At 41.8% G+C, this 19,784-nt stretch overlaps 1 protein-coding gene across 1 annotated transcript; it reads right to left on the reverse strand.

Annotated features, from left to right (window-relative positions):
- Positions 1-4,700: 4,700 nt before the first annotated feature.
- On the reverse strand, positions 4,701-16,709 carry LOC311031417 (ornithine decarboxylase-like; the record flags this gene model as incomplete). Its single annotated transcript, XM_084037730.1, has 10 exons — positions 4,701-4,946; positions 6,411-6,532; positions 7,243-7,399; positions 8,573-8,656; positions 9,324-9,540; positions 9,624-9,796; positions 9,888-10,061; positions 10,179-10,250; positions 15,289-15,367; positions 16,594-16,709. The coding sequence occupies 10 exons, from the start codon at positions 16,707-16,709 to the stop codon at positions 4,701-4,703; spliced, it is 1,440 nt and encodes a 479-aa protein (XP_083893856.1).
- Between the last annotated feature and the right edge of the window lie 3,075 nt (positions 16,710-19,784).

A 19,784-nucleotide genomic window follows, 5' to 3' on the forward strand; every position in this document is an offset into this window, starting at 1 on the left:
TGTGACCTAAAAGCAGAAGTCACAGTTTGTACACACAGAGCTAAACAGACACATCAGCTCCCTCTGTCTGACCACTGACATGAAGGAACTGTCAACCTGGCTGTGTGAGTGAGTGTGGCGAGTCAGAGGAGTCCCTGATCTACACGTTCCCCTGGATAGCTCAGTGGGAAATGGTACAGACTTAGATTTGGAGGGTGGGGGTTAAAATCCCAGTCACAGCTAATCTTTGCCTGGATCAACAAGATTTGCTGATGAAGGTCTTGCTTTCTTATAATTAATGGTTGTGAAAATAAATTGGTAACAGAACATTTCAGTTTCATTATTTGTATGTCTGATCAGAATGTGTAAGGTAATAGACTAGTATGGTGGACCTGATGACTCAATGCAGCTAGCTGGTTAGCTCAGTCACTACTGCCAGTGACTTTAGACAGGGTGGCAGGGTGTTCAAATACCAAGATGGGCAATTATGTTGCAGTTTGATCAACAGGATCTGGAGAAGAAGAAAAAACAAATAAACAAAAAAATGGATATGAAAAGTATTTGTATCGGTAGTCACAAGGAATTGTATTTTGCAACACTATTGGTAAGTGTTATCAGGAAGTATTCTCATGTGAGACAGGATCTTATACCCATGCTTTCAACAATCCCTGGAACCATTAGTGTTACCAAGAATCCGTGAAAAACCCTTTCTTCGGGAAAGGGTTTTTCACGGATTTCAGAAGCAAATGGTTCCAGGTAGAACCTCAGCCCTTGTAGAAGAACCCTATTGGAACCCTTATTTCTAAGAGTGTACAGCTTCACTTCTACTGGAAACAGAAGCACTGATGTCAACCTGAACACTGAACTTATACTAGGAGAGGTAGCTACAGCAGCTAGGGGGCTACCTCTCCTAGCATAAATGTTTACTCCAGTGTTACGGTTGACTTCGTTGCTGACGTTTCCAGTAGAAGTGAATATCGCTGCTTCCTGCTCACTCCTGTTCGCGTCCTCACTTCTTGTCCGCGTATTTTTTGGGGAAAAATACGGACATCCATGCCGAACACCACAGCTAAATAACTTGTTGTTAACTCAGTGAACCCCCCCCCCAACACCTGTAATTGGCCAGCTAGTTGTCTTGGTTCGTTGGTTGGATTGGTTGAATTGTATGATCGACAATCCGAGATAGGAATAGTAGAGCGTTGGCCACTCCGAGGTAAAAAAACAAAACCCAAATAATTTAAACAGCTTCCAGCCCAGGGCGGGCACGGCTGACTCTGTGAGCGGGCACGGCCCGCCAATGCCTGCCCATGCCGCCGGGACTGGGATAGAGTAATTTGTGATGCAGGCAGTCTTGGAATTTTATGGGGTGACTTCCTTCTGGATTATCAGCTGTGTTCCTCACTTTACGCATGGATGCACACAGTGAAACAAGAGCTGAGCACATTCACGTATGATTTTCATCAGTGGAAAATAATAATAATAATAATAAAAATAATACATTAATAATAATCACTCCACCACCCCAAACGTTCGCTCACATTCTGTGCATCTCCTGGGGGCTAAGCCCCCCCTGTCCTTAAAACCAAGTGACGCCCCTGTGTGTATGTCTGTATGTATGTATGTATGTATGTATGTATGAGTACATGTTGTTGTGTTTTTGTCGAGAGCAAAACACCGGTTGGTTTTTTTTGATGTATGAAACAATTCTGATGGCGAGCCAGAGTGGAGCAGGACACCGGCTTACATGCGTGGAGGGTGTGACGTCGGAAACACTTTCATCGTGCATCTGGAGAAAGCACATCTATCACATCATACAGATAAGACACAAAATCCCACTACCCAGGTAGATGAACAATTACATGAACAATACACCAAACATTGAAGGACTAACACAAACACTGAATACGGACAACCGTGGACACTAACTAAATTGGGCATTTTTACTTTATTTCTGGACTTAATTGGACTTTGTTTCGTTTATTATTTTGGGCCCATTTTTTCTATTGCATTTGCACTTTGCACTTTAACTCGGTTTTTGATATATAGAGAGAAATATAAATATTGAAGAGTGGCTTTTTGCTAATAAAGAATATTACATGATAGTACATGATAGTCACCTTAGCTTATGTAGAGTAGACATCCGTTGCAATATTAAAGAGGGAGACAACACAAGGATTACTATTTCACAATAATTATTACAACATAAATGAGATTAGATTCAACTTTATTGTTAGTGCGCATGTCACAAGTACTGCTCTCTACTTCTCCCTCCTGCCAATCACCGGTCCACCATGCCATCACGTCCATCAGCTCAACTCCACTCACCTGTTCACACAGCTGCAGCTGATCTGTGTTGGTCATCTTACTAAAAAAAAGTAATTATTTACAGTTACAAATGACTTCTCCTAAAAAGTAATTAATTTAGTAACTCAGTTAGCACATGGTAAAAGTAATTAGTTACTCAGCAAAGTAACTGGCATTATTTTTTATGTTCTATAACACTATTACGTTCTATAACATCTTAACGTCAAAGATGTTTATATTAAAGTCCCAATTGGCAAGTCCGGCGGATCGAGGGCACTCTGTCAGGTTTTGAATGTTTACTCTCACGCTCCTCCCCCATGACCACCGAGCTCCTCCCCCACGACCACCAAGCTCCTCCCCCTCGACTCCGTGCCCTTTGAAATCCCTTAGATCACGCCACCTTTGAAACGCGGGTCCGATGTTGACTCTCGTTTTATCACGGCCACCGTCTTTCTTTTTTTCCTTATTTTCCAACAATGTTTACTTTTCCTTGGTTGTTTTGGACCTCCTTGTTTCGTTTTTTAACGAGGAATTGGAAGCTGGTTGCTACTTCCCTCCACCTCCCTCCTGTGATAGTGGTACGACCTGAGGGGGCAGGGGCTCTGTGTGTTCACGAACACAGCCCTGCGTGCTGATTGGACAGGATGATCCGGGCGCTGTCGATTTTTGCAAAACAAACAACAGGTTCTAAGTGCACTTAGAGGTGCGCTTTTTTTTTCTAAAACTGGATGTTGTTCTATCGGAGCATAGTGTCGGCTTCGGTGAATATGATCAAAAAAATGTTGCCGACTGGGACTTTAACTAATGAAGAATAAAAACACCATACGGTATTTTAGAACATTAGGTATTTATTTGAACTCAATAGATTGCAGCCTGCCATATGATATGCATAGAAATAAAAATATATAAAAAATAAATATTGAAAATAACATTTTCTGACTTTTTGAGCTCAATATTCATTGATTTGTATTCACTGTCTATGAATTTCGCAAAAACTTAAACATTTTTAACAAATTTAGCAAAAACTCCTCCTCGTATTGGTATTTTAGCAGGGATAGCTCTGAATGACTCAGACACCACAGTGGACAGGGGTAGCATGTTTTCAACAACATACCTTGCAATCAATGTGTTCAGCTCAGCCTTGGTCCCCTGTTGCTGACTTGAAAAATCGAGCGTTGCGTTGCTTGTTTTAACAAGGCAAGGCAACTTTATTTGTATAGCACCTTTCATACACAAGGCAGACTCAAAGTGCTTCAACAGAGTGGCTCCGTCTCCTTCGCTGGAGCTCCCGCTAGCTGCATTTGGGCTTGGGGTTTGGTTAGCAGCAGCAACAACAAGTGTCGTGTTAGCATGTGTTGATGTGAGGTGCTTCATAAGATTCGAGTTGCTTGAGGCAGACCTGGATAAAGTATTTTTTCCTGGGCATAGCGTGCATGTTACATAAACATTCTTGCCTTTAATTTCAATGAGCCAGAAGTAGTGCCGGTACTTCCAGTTCGAGAGCGCTACCTTTGAATTTCCCTGGCTCGTCGCCATTGTCGCTGTCTTGTTGTGTTTAGTAGTCAGAGCGTGCAGTTAGACAGCGTCTTCAGTACTAGTCTCTCTGGCGTTTCTCGGACGGATTACCCGGTATCGCCTCTGCCTGTCCCCGATCGGTCTGCTCTGCCTCTGCCCCGGTGTTCGATTCAGCCTTCCGGCCCCGACTACGGATTCTGCCTGTTCCCTGCCAGTCTTTCGCCGGCTTGGTTCAGTGATGGAGTACTACGCCAGCCACATGGATCACCAACCACATCTGCGGTATTGCGTACAGGCAAGAGACTGTTCCGTGTGTTGGCAGGTTGCCTTCACCACACACCGCTTCCTGCCATATTGTTGTAAGAAAGTTCAGTCAACAGTGTCATCTGTGAACTGTCCAGTGTTGAAGTGTGCAATAAATGTCATTACTGTCTGCCTGCCTACCTGTGCTGCATTTGGGTCCTCTCCCGCACCCTTTAAAGTATGCACTGTTGTGAAAATAAGAGTTGCTCCCAAAAATATTTGCAGTTTCAAGCTTTTAGTTTTATTTGAAAACGATCATCAAGAGCAAGGTGAGGTCACAAGAAAGAACAAACACCAGTTGTGACGGCTTATTGCTCAGTTGTGACAGTTAGATAGTTAGACAGTTAGACATTGTTTTGAGTGTACGCTTTTCTCCTATTTTATTTCTATGGCGTCAATGTCTGAAGATCCCATACTCCCAACAGCATGTACACAACATCATTTCCTTTTATTTCTGCTAATGGCAAATGCTATCCTGTCGCGTTCCAGACATCAGGTCTAATTAATCAGGAAGTTTTCATAACATCAGGGTTTTTTTTTGCCTCTCTCTATATCCCCATGTTTGTTCACGTCCCTATTGAGCCAATGTCCCGCAATCCTTAATGGATTTTAATGGAGTTAAAGGCGTCCCATGTCTCAGTTGTCACAACAGGGTAAATACGTGCTCTTTCAAAGCCGTTAAAATCAGTGCATGCACTAACAGAGTAGGCGCCCATGTCGTCAATGAGAAGCCAGTCCCCCACATACATCTCAGGAATCCAGCAGCTGTCCGTGACTTTGTCAAGGGAGTTGCAGGTCGGACCCCAGATAACAGACCGGTATCTCTGCTCGCTGCTCTCAACGGCCTGCGTGGAGCACAAACATTTCAAATATAAAATTGACATTGGACAGGTTATCATATTCTCAAACAATCTAATTCATTTAAATCTCCTGTCTAACATTACATTTTCTAATTTTCTCACGCCAGATGGTAAGTGGCAGCCCCCAACATCTTGAAGATGAAACCGTTACGTCCATTTGGAACAAGTCCACACCTCAAGATTTATTTCTAATACCAACATAAAGTGCTAATAGTGTCCTCTTTAGGTGGACAGAAAGATGGTGGGGATCGCAGTCTGAATGCGTTCTGATATCATATATATAGTTGATGCTTTTCTATTAACCATAACCATGATTCTTTTTCCTAACCTTAACAAAGTATGTTAGTTGCCTGACACTAACCATACCTTAAATGTTCTCTATACAATATTGGGAACATGAATAAAGCAGGAAATCACTATGTTGTGTCGCCATGTTGCAACCAGTGAACAGAAGTGACCATATTTGCACTGCCGAGGAGCGACAAGTGGATCTGATCAACACAAGTAGCAATAGTTTGGCACCCAGGTCCATCTCGTGTCAGGATCCTGTCCGGATCCAGTTCTTCTCTGCTCTTTGTCCATGTTTTCTTTCCCCCCGGGCTGGGCGGGGCCTTCAGGACCTACTGCATCCACCCTCTGCACACCTGCTGCTCATCTACCTGATTCCCTGATCTCCACTGCAGTCTTAAGCCGGTCTCTCCCTCCACTCATCGCCAGTTCGTTGTTTCACCCTCGTGGTAACGCTACTCGGCTCCTTGACGTTGAGATCAAGCATTTTTTGCCTCTCTGTTCTGACCTTAGCTCACCTGTTTTTGTGTTTTCTCCTCCAGCCCTGCCATTTGCCTGCCCCCAGCCCTGCCTCGCCCAGCCCTGTCGTCGCACACCTTTTGTTTCCCCCTTTTTTGAACCTTTGTTTAATTAAATTTCCGTTGATCTGCATTGTGGGTTCAGTTCGTTTTTTTTTACGCCTGACATCTGGCTTCTGGTGGGAAGCTGTTAACAAAGTTAGCTTCTATAATTTGAGGTCAACTTTAAAGCCAAGTGTTGAAGTCATCTGAGTAGGTAAGCGACGGTATCGACGCCATGGTAGCAACCTGTACATCCAAAGTAGCCCCCCCCTAAAGCATCCCCTGCTTTCTGGTCTGTTGGACTCTAAATGGACCATAATGTACTAAATGAACATCATGCTGGATTGAAGAAGACTTGAAACTAGAGATTGAGACCATAAACTCATGTTTGCAATGTTTACTAGATAATAAATCAAGAGAGAAGTAGGACCATTTTCTCATAGACTTCTATGCAATCAGACTTAATAATCTGTAGTTAAATTGAACCATGCAGCAGTAACCATGCATAGATACTAGTGCCATCATTGGCATCGGATGCATTCTTGTGATTTGCAGAATTGCTGTCTTGGTGAATTGGTGATATGATGTGGTGGATATTTACCCTGTGAGGATATGGTTCAAGGTTGCTGTGGACGGGGTCAAAGTAGATACAACTCAGGGAGCTATACACTCCATCATTGAGGTAGTAGCTCATTGTTTTATCAGGGCTGTTTTCATCACCGTCTGGAAAAAATACATGCAAAAGAATAATCAAAACTACAAAATGGCAAATATGCAATTTGTTCTGTCAAAATTATAAGAAATTATAATATAAATTATGTTTTTATCTATCGTCCCTACACATTGTATACGTCAGTGGCGCCGCCAGCCGGAATCCTGTACGCACTGTGCGTACTTTTTTTGAAGGTGGGCTAGATATTTAAATTTCAGCGGTTGACACCAAACAACGTCTGCCCAAGCAAGTCAGAGCTTTTCTTTCGCTCACAAGTGACCTGGAGAGACGCAGCCGCATTTGAGAGGACGATCGCGCGTGTGTGCGCAATTACGCATAGCGTGTGTTGGTCCCTTTCCACTACACAATACAGCTCGGCTCTAGTCTCGTCACCTCTCTGCTGCTGAGCACTGTGGGCCGAGCCGATGCATGTCTCTCTCCCCGGGCCGGGAGAGTTATCATACCGTACTGTGCGTGTGTGTCCAAGCGTGTGTGTGCGTGCGTGGAGTGCTCACAAGCGTGCGCTTGTGTTTAAGGGCGGGGATGGAGGGCACAAAAAAAATATTTGCACCGGGGCCTATCACCATGATATACGTTGTATTTTGCCGTTTCTGTGCGTACATTGAAATTGAATCCTGGCGGCGCCACTGGTATACGTATGTATGAATACTGGATACTCAACATTCATGTGGCTCCAAAACACATTACATACAACCGCTACGTTCATCCAAATCATCGATGATGACCCTTTTGGCAATCACGTTGGCTGCCAGTGTGAAGGCTGACTCCACGTAGTATCGGCCTGGTTCAGCAATAAACTTCACCCCACTGTCAGGAGGGAAGAACTCATCCAGAGCTCCATTAATGACTTCTGAAAACTTGGAGGGGAAAAAAACAATCAAATCAATGAAAATTCAAGACATTTGGTCATGCTAGAATTTGAATGTTTGGTTGTGACTGTAAGGTCACTTAGGTCAGGTCTTTGAGTACAAACAGGACACTTAAGAAAATAGTTGTAGTAATTATGTAGCGGTAATATATGTAATACATAAATGGTTGAGAGATCAAGCTTCTGAACCTCCACACACTGGCAGTACAAAAATGTCCTTAGAAATTCCCTTGTATGTAATTAAGTCTTCAAAGTCCTTCATGGAAAAAAACACTTGTTTAACGTGGCAGTCTGTAACATTTTCATCTCTTTAATTATCTTTTAAGTTCCCATCTATCAAAGAGTGAGTTAAAACAATGGTGTTTGATCATGTGACCCACTAATGAAAGTGCTTGTTCTTGCTGCTTTGCCCAGAAATAGGATCTCCGTCTGTGGCTACATTCCCAGGCAAAATTCAAAATGAGTGAGGTCGCGTACACTCTACACATTTCCGTTGACGGCTCTCATTGACTTTGCGTCGGAGAAGTTGAGAAAAGTTCCGTCAACAGAAAGCTGTAGTGTGAACGTGGCCTGAGGCTTTTTCCGTCAGTCAGCAGCGGTTGGTCTGCAGGTGGAGCTACTCACGGAAGTATGCTGCGTTTACTTGTAAATCGGATATCAGTAACTTCTGACTGCTGAGTCAGGCTCCCTCTAGTCTAAAGTGTTTGAGCAAGTACATTTCATTGCTGCTGACTCACAATTGAGGATCAACAGGCAGAGAAAGAAGACCATTCAACTTCCAACCAAGAAAAAGAAACAACAAACTAATGGAAGTGAAGAATTAAAGTCATCAAGAAGCAAAGTGACCGCCAACGAGGGAAAACCACGGACCTCCTTTCAGTGTGGAGCATTTAAAGGCATCACGCAGATGAGAGACAGTCACACTGTTGGTGAGGGAGATGAGTCCCAGAGGCTCGCCTGCAGTTCCATCTACCGCCAGAGAGGTCGCCAGAAGCAACGCATCTCAAATCTTATGGACTACCACTTTAAGATACTTCTACGTCATTATGTATATTTGTCTTTTTCTTGTTTTTTTTTTGTTTTGTTTGACCTGTATAATGAAGGTGTAGACCAACATGGACGAGCAATAGTTTTTACGCTTTGTTAAAAAAAAGATTTTTACCTGTTCAAATTTGCCTTGATAGTCCCCAATCCCAGAGAATCCTCCGCCAATATCCAAGAGTCTCATCTGGTATCCCATCAATTTCTAAAATAAATATTATTCAAAATGTTATACTGTTAGCAGCAGTCGTGGGTGGAATAAGTATTCAGGTCCTATAATACCACACTGCGAAATTACTCAACGACAAGTAAAAGTCCTGCATTCAAAAGCTTACTTAAGTATGTATTATCAGCAATTTGTACTTAATATCAATTGTCAAAAATGTTACTTTTATATGTGATGTTTCTGGATCAATATTACCGCTGTACTAATGTGTATGCTGCATGTACCTGCTATAGATGTTTATGGTTGTGTATGGTTATCTCTAAAATTCAGCTCAGAAAAGTAGCCCACTTTTTAGCTTTGTGAGTGATCAAGAGGCTTTTCAAATAGCTTATTTAGTTTTAGAAGGGGGTGAATTATCTGAATTTAGAAATACTTGCTTTTTCACTGGAAAGGAAGAGTAATGAAATTGTAATCTGAAAAGTAACAAGCATCTCAAAGTGTCAGACAAATGAAGTAGAGTAAAATGAACAACATTTGCCTGTGAGATGAATCAATGCTACAGTATTTGAAAATTTTCTTTGGTGCCAACGAGTGGTATGAACTCCAGCTGTCACTTAAGCACTCTGATTTGCAACGCAACAGCAAATCATCAATAGGAAGAATCTCAATTTGATTCTTGTGTTTTATTGCTCTGACCATGACTTACCCCCATGTCGAAGACCCGTCGGGCGTCTGCTATGGCCTGCTTGAACGTCAAACTTGTAGTGCACCCGCTGCCTACATGGAAGCTGACCCCAATGACCTCCAAGCCCAGCTCTGCAGCACGTTCCAGCAGCTTACCAACAGACTCCATTCTGGCTCCAAACTTTGAACTGAGTCTTATCAGTGATGCAGAGTCATCCACCGCGATGCGGAGTACCAGTCTTGAAAGTGATGCAAAAGACTTAATCAATACACTAACAGTAATCTACACTTGAATCAAACATATCAGTAGTTGTTCACTTACTTGGCTTTGGGGTGACAAAGAGACATTTTTAGGAGTTCATCCTCATTATCAAAAGTCATCGTATCTACTCCACGAGAACAAGCGTATTTGATGTGTGACATTGGTTTGGTTGTGTGTGCGTAAATTATATTTTCAGGTTTCGCTCCGAGGGACAGAGCCAGCTGGATCTCACCCTGTTAGACCAAAACATAGTTCAAATGAGCAAACTGAGAAGGAAACACCCTTTGTCCTTGTTAGATTATCTTTGAGATGCTTCATCAGTACCTTGCTGGCACAGTCGAAACCTGTGTCCAGAGCGATCATCATCTTCAGAACTGCGACTGTCTTGTTGCACTTCAATGCATAAAAAGGCTTGACTCGTGGTAAGTTGTTAAGCCATCGGAGGTGTCTTTCAAAAACACTGTCCAGATTTGCCACATAGAATGGCTCTTCATTGTCCTGAATAATTAAAGGAGAGTAACATTTTATCTTGAAAATGCACCTCCCAGCTATCCCACAATACTTTCACACAATTATACAGAGAACCTTCAGTAACGTGATGTGTCTGATACTCACCACTGCATCAAGCTCTTTTATTTTGCTGTCGATGACATCTCTAATGTTCTTTCCATTGTCTAAAATTTCAATCTCACAATTGTCAGGAGACAAGAGATGCATAACTGATCGATTCGTAGTTACTGATGCTGCAAGAGATGACAAACAGTCAAAAGCAATAAATAAGGATCACAGTAAAATAAGCTTTGTGTATTTATCTGTTTTCCACATTATGTCATGCTAAAGCAGAAGTCAAAGTCAAAAAACCAAGCTATAGGCATTTCACTCACACATTATATAAGGGTTGTTTTTTTCCTCACCACGGCCCATGTCCTCTTCCAAACTTTGCATAATCAAAATGTTAATCTAAAATTTGAAATGAAAAAAAAATTAAATAAAATTGAAGTCTGTTTGACAGTTAGCACCTGCAGACATTCTACCAACACTCATGAGAACATGCCGATTTTGTTCAGTTAGCCCTAGCTTTACTCCTCCCCCTGATTAAAACTGAAAAAACTGTTTACCTGTTAACCTGTTCACCTCATTAACATATAAATGGGTCTCCCACTAATTATACTAAGACAAACATTTCGTGATAAGCGACATGCCAGAGGGAAAACAGCTGTTGATTCTAGTTGTTATAACATTTAAGTTGTTATAGGGAAAGCTTTGACATTAGCATGTCCTGTAATGGCTAACATGATGTCAGTTTGATCAGGTGGTTGGAGATCCTCTCACTTTCTAGCTCCTATATCCAAATATCATGTAAATAAGTCTTTTATTTTTCATGATTTTATTATGTCAACTTTGACTTCTTCCTGATCACTGAGTCTCTGCTGAGTCCTGGCAATAGTGTCCCTTTAATTGAAACCTGCCCCCCAGATTTCTCCTTCTTCCATCAGCCTAGATTGTCTGGCCGCGGGGGTGGTCTAGTAGTCATTCACAGAGGTATTTTTAATTGTTCCCCAATTTCTATTGGTAGTTTTGCGTCCTTTGAGAATCTGAGCTTTATTTTAAATGGTAAGGCCCCCTTATTGTGTGTCCTAATTTACAGGCCTCCGAAATTACATACAGGTTTTATTGATGAATTTTCTGATTTACTCTCAGTTGTTATGCCTTTTATTTTTCTTATTCTTGGGGATTTTAACATCCGTGTTTGCTGTCCTTCTTTTACAATTAAGCTTTTGAATCTTTTAATCTTGTTTAGTCTGTCAAAGGTCATAGTCACAATAAGGGTCACATCCTTGACCTTGTGCTGTCTCATGGTGTGTCTCTCAACAGGAGAAGTCAAAGTCAAAAACAAAGGTGTAGGCATATAAGTCTGTTTGACAGTGAGCACCTTAAGACATTCTACCAACACTCATGAGAACATGCTGATTTTGTTCAGTTAGCCCGAGCTTTACTCCTCCCCGTTTAAAACCAGAGAAAAAACCTGTTTACCTGTTAACCTGTTTACCTCCCTACTATATAAATGGGTCTCCCACTCATTATACTAAGATAAACATTTAGTGATAAACAACATGCCAGAGGGAAAACAGCTGTTTCGTCAGTTTGATTAGTTGGTTGGAGATCCTCCCACTTTATAGCTCCTATTTACAAATATGTAACTGAAATATTTCAACTTTATTTGAAAAGGCCATCATGCTTTGCAATATAATGAAAATAAGATTAAAAATGATAAAAAAATATTGGAATTCCAATCTTACTAGTATTATGCAACTGTAGAATAGAAGAAAAGGCAATAACCAATTATTTTGTACACACACATCGGCACTCAAATGTTGTAGGATTTGTTCTTACCTGTCCAAGTTTGACAGGAAGTGATAGAAAAAGTTACATCCTGTTAGACGCGAGCTGACTTTCATGCAACTGAGTCTCAACGGCGCTAAAAGAAATCGCCCGAGTAGTGTCCGAAAGTGTTTTTTCATTTTGTCTTTGAGTCCACTATATTGTGCTCTACATAAAACTCCCCTATGTAAGGAGTAGGGAGTGATTTCGGACACAGCCTGAGTAAAAACAGCGGTCTTCGTCTCCATCTTTGTAAGCTTCAGTCTCATCCTCTCCGGGCTCAGAGAGGGAGATCAGTGGAACAATTTCACCTGCATGCTGTGATTTATCATTAATGGTCGTGGTAATACACTTTAGACAGAGGCGCCTGATACATGGTATGCAGCAACATCTATGTAAGGTTAACACAGTAACTGCAACTAGTGAAAGCAACAGACATAATTAATGTTTTCCACTTGCCAAAGGTAAGACGTCAATCAGATAGCAGATTATCTATCCTTAAGTGTTCTGATAACTCTTCTGACTTAGTTTTGAGGCCATAGAGGGCTCGAGTTATGGAGCCATCTGGGGCACACACACACCACCTATTTCAGCTATAGGAGGACATCAAGGGCTATTCTGTTTTGGTAAGTCATCAGGGAAGTAGCAGCCAATTGTTCATGAAGTCTGGCATTGGCATCTCTAGTCATATTTTAAGTCTTTGAACATTAAAATGAATATAATTAATTCTGTCCACATTGTTGTTAATAGTGGCCCACCAGAACAGGGATGACTCAAACCCTGTGATGACTTGATCAACCAATTTATATTCATCAGGTACACCTCTGGGGACTCCAATTGCATTTATGTAGGTCGGGGAGTACTGATATAAGTCAAATGAGCCATGTTTACATTTTGTTTGAAGAAAGAAAGTAAGCTGCTTTGTATTTTGTTGGTAAGTCAGAAACTAATTGTAGATTTGGGTTTAGGCATTCTGTGAGTAGAGCTAGTTGTAACATTTAGTCTTGTCCAGATAGCTTGTTGTTTAAATTCTTGTGAGGCTGTTCATACTGAGTGGGCAATTACCTAGTTTCAGCCATCTCAGCTGTAGTGAATAGACTTGATTGGAGGGAGGGGCTAAACCTGCATGAGGTAAACCAAGTACGTAAGAGCTTGTCACTACAGCATCAGCTGCAGCGTCACGCGCCAAGGGATTCTATCTGTGGGAGTCCATCGAGGAAGTCCATTGAGGTAGGCATAACATCTCAACCACCACCCATCGCAGCCATGTGTCCTATCCCAGTCAGGACATCAAACTGGAGAAGATTTAGCCAGAGACCTATCGCTCGAGGCTGTAACCCATCCGATCTCTGCCACCCACCATTCTCCACCGGTACGGAACTTGAAGTACTAGGGGGGCTATAGAACTGCCAGTCTGCAGTCAAGAAAGCGGACACCATTTTAGCGTATGCCCCCCTGAAGACTCTCCACTTCCTGGCCCTTACGGAGACCTGGATCACCACAGAAAACACTGCCACTCCAGCTGCCCTCTCAACTGCCTACTTGTTTTCACACTCCCAAGACGAACAGGTTGAGGAGGAGGACCTGGACTCCTTATCTCACCCAGGTGGTCCTACCACGTCCTTACCCTGGACCACCTACCCTGATCTCAATTGAATTCCATGCTGTCTTTGTCACCCTTCCTTTCAAGCTCAACATCATAGTGATCTATAGCCCACCCGGTCCTCTCTGTAACTTTTTTGATGAGATGGATGCCCTCCTCACGACCAGCACAATCATCTCCCTCCCCTCCCTGGCTTTCTGAATCTCTGCGAACCAACAGATCACTGTTGCGAGCAGCAGGGAGAAAATGGAAGAAATCGGACCAGGACGAGGACCTTGTTCACTACCACCATCTCCTCTTTGACTTCACCTCAACTGTTTCGGCAGCTAAATCTGCCTTCTACCTGTCAAGGATCGACTCTTCCTTCTCCAACCCCAGGAAACTTCTCTATGTTCTCCTCCCTCCTCACCCCTCCTACCCCTCCCCCTCCTTCCTCCCTTACTGCTGATGACTTTGCAACTTACTTTACCAAGAACGTAAAAGACATCAGCTCCTCATTCACTCATATACCCTCCCAGAAACCATCTCCCCCAACTCTCAACTCTGATGGCCTTACCAGCTTTAGCCCTCTCATCTCTGAAAATTTCACGCGCTTGCTACGTCTAACCATGCCACCACCTGCTGCCTTGACCCGATTCCCGTCTCTCTTCTCCAAGACATCTCACATGACATCTTGCAATTCCTCACCACCCTGGTCAACTCCTCCCTCACCTCAGGTCTCATTCCAGCTGCTTTTGAGATGGCTACAGTGAAGCCACTCCTAAAAAAAACCTACCCTAGACGCTGCTGACATCCGAAAGTACACTGTAAGAAAAAAAAAAAACATACAAAAACGGTCAATGACTGGCAGCTACGGCTGCCAAACAAAAACCGTAAAATTAAAGTAAAATACCCCAATTCAAATAAAGTGCAAAACATTACTTTTACAGAAAATGTCATTAAATATTCTGCAGAAAGATACCGTTATTTTACAGATTTTTCTTCAATTTTTATGATAAAACACCTTTAATAAAGTGAAAATTGTTTCTATATTTTTACAATCAAACACAATCAATAAGTGTGTTACATGCTCAATATTTAATGATTCAGTTTTTGTAATATTACAGTTTTAATGTAATACATTGAATATTTTAACTACTGTACTGACTGAAAATATCATGAAAAAAGATTATTGCGAAATATCCTCAACTGAAAACATACTTAGGAAATTCAAAATCGATACATCAAAAGATTTTCACTGTTTCAATTAAAGTACCTAGGTACTGAAACTTAATTACAAATAAAATACACACCAATATTGATTCTAAAACCCCTTTATTTAATGTATTGAGTTGTAAATTTACAATATCAACCAATTATTCACAAACAGTTCTTCAGAGACCCCCAAGGAAGAATTGAAAAACAAAAAATTATATTTCTCTATGTGTCTATCTTGTCTGTTAGCTGTACTATCATGACGAGGTGATGGCGTTTCACTTTTGAAACAGGTGGAGAGCTGCTGGGCTGAGGGGGTTGTTGTCAGTTGTTTTTTAGCTTGCATTTTCCAATTCAGTTTTATATTGTTTTCCACAAAGTTCTCCTGTCCCTGGGGGCTCTGTAGTTCCAATAATATTTGTAGTATTTGTGCACATGCATTACATTCTTGATTTAGCCGTTTTAGCCCTCTTAATTTAACCTTAAATGTACAGTGTATTATCAAATAAAATCAAAACATACCACGAAAGGTCAATTAATCTGTACCAGAGGTGACAGTGCAATGTAGCAGATCAAGAAGAATCCTCCTCCAAATTGCCAGTAATCAGCTGGATCTTTGGTGCACCTGGGGGAGGGGGAAGGGAAAAAGGACAAAGTAAGATCCACTGAAAAGTCCTTACTATAAAAAGGATTTTATTCATTTTTCTCTTGTTATTAGTTGATCCAGAGTCAATTTAAAAAAAAAATGTTTACGCTATTGACGCGCCGCTTGCCAGTATTGCATGCTTTGTGGGCTGCCACTAGGAGGAAGATTGACAGGCGCTCTCCTTCATACAATCACGCGCACACTTCATGGCTGCACCGGATGAACGCTTTCACAGCTGTCCTGTCTGCTCCCGGATTTCACACAGACAAACATGGCGGCTCGTTTGGAAACTTTCTCTTATTTTACAATAGTTCAACGAAATGTGTTTCTGAAAACATTTTAGGCGAGAAATAAGCTATGCAGTTGCTGACTCTGTCTTTATTTTAGATCGACAATGGTCAGTTTAAAAGATTTTCGCGTGGCGCCCGATGGCGAGTTTAGCCGGGCGGCTCTGATTTGCACAAAGTAGACTCGACCTCAACTTTATACGCCATGCAATGGCTTCGCGTAGTGGCGAGTTTTGGGGCGCTGCCTCCCGCAAGCTCTCAAAAATCTTTTAAACTGACCATTGTCGATCTAAAATAAAGACAGATTCAGTAACTGCATAGCTTATTTCTCGCATAAAATGTTTTCAGAAACACATTTCGGTGCTGACCGAAATGACCTAAATGTGCTAAAATAACGTTAATCACCTACGACTATAGATAACGTTACTTAACGGTTAGTTAACCGTTTGACAAGACCATCACTGTAAATTAAGGGAATGAACACAAACACTGCGTTAGGTTATGATTTTACAAAACGTAACAAGGAAATGTATTCTTACCTGATACAGCAGAACAGTTATAAAGTGAAGTCCAAGTAATGTTAGCTGACCAAACAGATCCGTCTGACCCTTCAACTGTGTCCATACTCCACTTTTTTGTTCTCCGTTGAAATCCCACAACTCAGATTCGCTCCAAATGAAAACATGGCGAGCACATGTAAAATAATCCAGGTAATAATCCAGGTAATACATTAGTGGTCAGCAAGGGCGTAACTTTGAGTTGAACTTTGTGGGGGTTGAGATTTCCGCCTGTGAAGCAGGTATATGTATATATATATATATATATATATATATATATATATTGTCATGGCCCTGCTGGCCTTAACCTTTCATCCCTGCAGGAGGTGCTGGTGACGGTGATGAGGCTGATTGGGTGCACCTGGGCTCAGTCCTGTAGGAGGCTTTAAAACCCCGGCCCAGCTCAGTGCTCTGGCGCTTCACCCTGCCTGCTGATGCACATTTTGGTTTGCTGTCTTTTGGTTTTACACCCATCATGACATCCACACACCGCAGCCACTCACCCACATTTACACTACTGATTATACAGATAAACACACCTCATCGTTTGTCTATGTTAATTTAAACTCTTGTGTTAATAAATTATTCCATTTATTGGCACTCTTGCGTTTCGTTGTTGCTTTTGTCACTGCTTTTTGAGCCAGGCTGTGACAATATATATATATATATATATATATGTATGTATATATATATATGTATGTATGTATGTATGTATGTATGCATGTGTATATATATATATATATATATATATATATATATGTAGTTTTGTCATTACTGCGGATTGTTCATTTACTGAGTCATATACCGTCTGTCATCCTATTTCTCAAAGAACAACCTCATTGACCCTAAACAATCAGGATTCTGCTCACTCCACTGAGACGGCCCTCCTCACAGTGACTGAGTCCCTGCGAGAGGCCAGAGCCTCATCCCACTCCTCCGTTCTCATTTTCCTCGACCTATCTGCTGCATTCAACACAGTCAACCACCAAATTCTCCTCTCCACCCTGGCTGAACTTGGCATCACTGACTCTGCACTAACCTGGTTCACACCATACCTGACAAATCACACCTTTCAGGTCACATGGAATGGCTTTATGTCCAAACCCTGTTCTCTGGACACGGGTGTCCCTCAAGGCTCAGTAAGGACCACTTCTGTTCTCATTATACACTGGATCACTGGGCTCTGTAATCACATCACATGGATTCTCCTACCATTGTTACGCTGATGACACACAGCTATTCCTTTCTTTTTCCCCAACCTCTCAACCAAACACTCACATTGCAACTCGCATGTCGGACTGTCTGGCAGACATCTCTGTCTGGACAACTGTACATCACCTCAAGCTTAACCTGCATAAAACTATACTCCTCTTCATCCCGGGGAAAGACTGCCCTTTCATAGACCTGTCCGTCACTGTCGAGTACATCACAGTATTGCCATTGTCAACTGCGAGGAACCTGGATCTAATCCTAGATGACCAACTATCCTGCACCCCCAACATCACTGCTGTTGTCCGATTCTGCAGATTTCCCCTCTACAATATCCGCAAGATTCGGAGTTTGCTCACAAAGGATGCAACGCAACTCCTGGTCCAAGCACTGGTCATATTTTTTTTATTTCTCGATGCACCCACTTGCACCCACTTTATTCCCACACACAACAAAATCATAGTTGGCTTGATAGTCACCAGGTGTGTGAACTGGTCTCCTGAGGAAGCTAACTGAAGTTTGTTGTAGGAGCCATTTACATACATTAGACATACATTAGACACACATTGTAAACACATTTACATGCACACTTACATACATTTAACATACTACATACAACACAACATACACTTAACCCGGGATGTACATTATATATATGACTTTAGCAATTGTTCCTTTAGATGACGTTTGAACAAGGAGCTAGATTGTGATGTTTTGAGGCTGTCACTCAGCTCATTCCATATCTGTGGTCCCCGATACACCACACTCATACTGGTTCCTACTAGTTCACGTTTTTTGCCTACAATGAGGTGTTTATGTCTGGTATTGTGGGTGTGTTGGGGGACGAAGACTGGCATGAGTTGTTTTAGTCTGAGGTTCATACCTGAGATCACCTGATATATTGCGCAAGCGTAATGGAAGTAATTGAATTAATTGAGTCGAAGGATGCCATACTGGGCAAACAGATGACGCGTAGGTGAATTTGCTTTTGTCCAGGAGATGCACGGATTATCTTTTTTTGTAGGATTTCAAGTTTCTTAAGATGGCTGGGATAGGTGTTGCACCAGATAATGTTACAATAGTTTAGATGTGTTTCGTATAGGGTTTTGTACAGGGTAAGGAGGGCAGAGTGCGGAAGCAGGTGTCTCAGTTTGAAGAACAGGCCGATAATTTTTTTTCTATGTGGTTCTTGAAATGTAAACGGTCATCTATGAGGACCCCAAGGAACTTGGTTGAGTGGACTCTTTTTATCTCTTCACCGTCTATTTTGATTTGAATGGCAGAATTTTCCATTTTTCTTAGTTTTTTGTTTGAATTAAATAACATATACTTAGTTTTCCCAATATAAAGGGAAAGTTTGTTTACTTTAAACCAATTATCCACACTCAAGAGCTCATTGTTAAGGAGGTCCTGGAGTTCATTTATATTGTTGTGTGATGTAAATAGGTTAGTATCGTCGGCAAAAATAATTTTCTGGACAACTTTAGAGGAATTAACCAAATCATTTATGTAGACAATGAAGAGAACAGGCCCAAGAATAGAGCCCTGAGGGACCCCATATTTGATGTATTTGTGTAATGATTTACTGTTGTTTATGTTCACATATTGTTAATAATAATAATAATAATAATGATGCATTTATTTTGTATAGCGCTTTTCAAAGGATCTCAAAGACACTTATAGGGTTAAAAATCAATACATTTAAAACAAGTACTATTAAACACAGGGAGACTACAAGTGAGTGCATTAAAACAAGCAGGCTATTCTTAAGAGATAAGTTAAAAAGATGTACTGTGAAGTTATAAAACGGTTAAAAACAAGTAATATAAAGTTATAAAACGGTTTAAAAGCAGGCACGTTTAAAAACAGGCACGTTTAAAAACAAGTTTGTGATGCAATACAGATGAAGTAGTGGATTAAGGGGGGTTGAAGGCAATTCTGAAGAGGTGGGTTTTGATGAGTGATTTGAAGGTGGTCTGGTCGGTGCAGGCTCGGATGTGTGGGGGTAGTGAGTTCCAGAGGGAGGAGGCAGCAATTGAGAAGGCTCTGTCGCCCCAGGTACGGTGCTTGGTCCTGACAGGTGGGGAGAGGAGGTTTGTGTCGGAGGAGCGAAGGTTACGGGGGGGGAGAGTGGTGGTGGAGCAGGTCGGTGAGGTAGGAAGGGGCCTGGTTGTGGAGGGCTTTGTGGGTGAGGAGGAGTACTTTGTATTCAATGCGTTGGGGAACAGGGAGCCAGTGGAGATTTTGCAGAACAGGGGTGATGTGGTCACGGGAGCGGGTGTGGGTGAGGAGGCGGGCAGCAGAGTTTTGTATGTATTGCAGTTTGTCGAGGATTTTGGCAGG

Source organism: Eutrigla gurnardus, assembly GCF_963514095.1.
Source record: "Eutrigla gurnardus genome assembly, chromosome: 20".
In the NCBI taxonomy this organism is placed as follows: domain Eukaryota; kingdom Metazoa; phylum Chordata; class Actinopteri; order Perciformes; family Triglidae; genus Eutrigla; species Eutrigla gurnardus.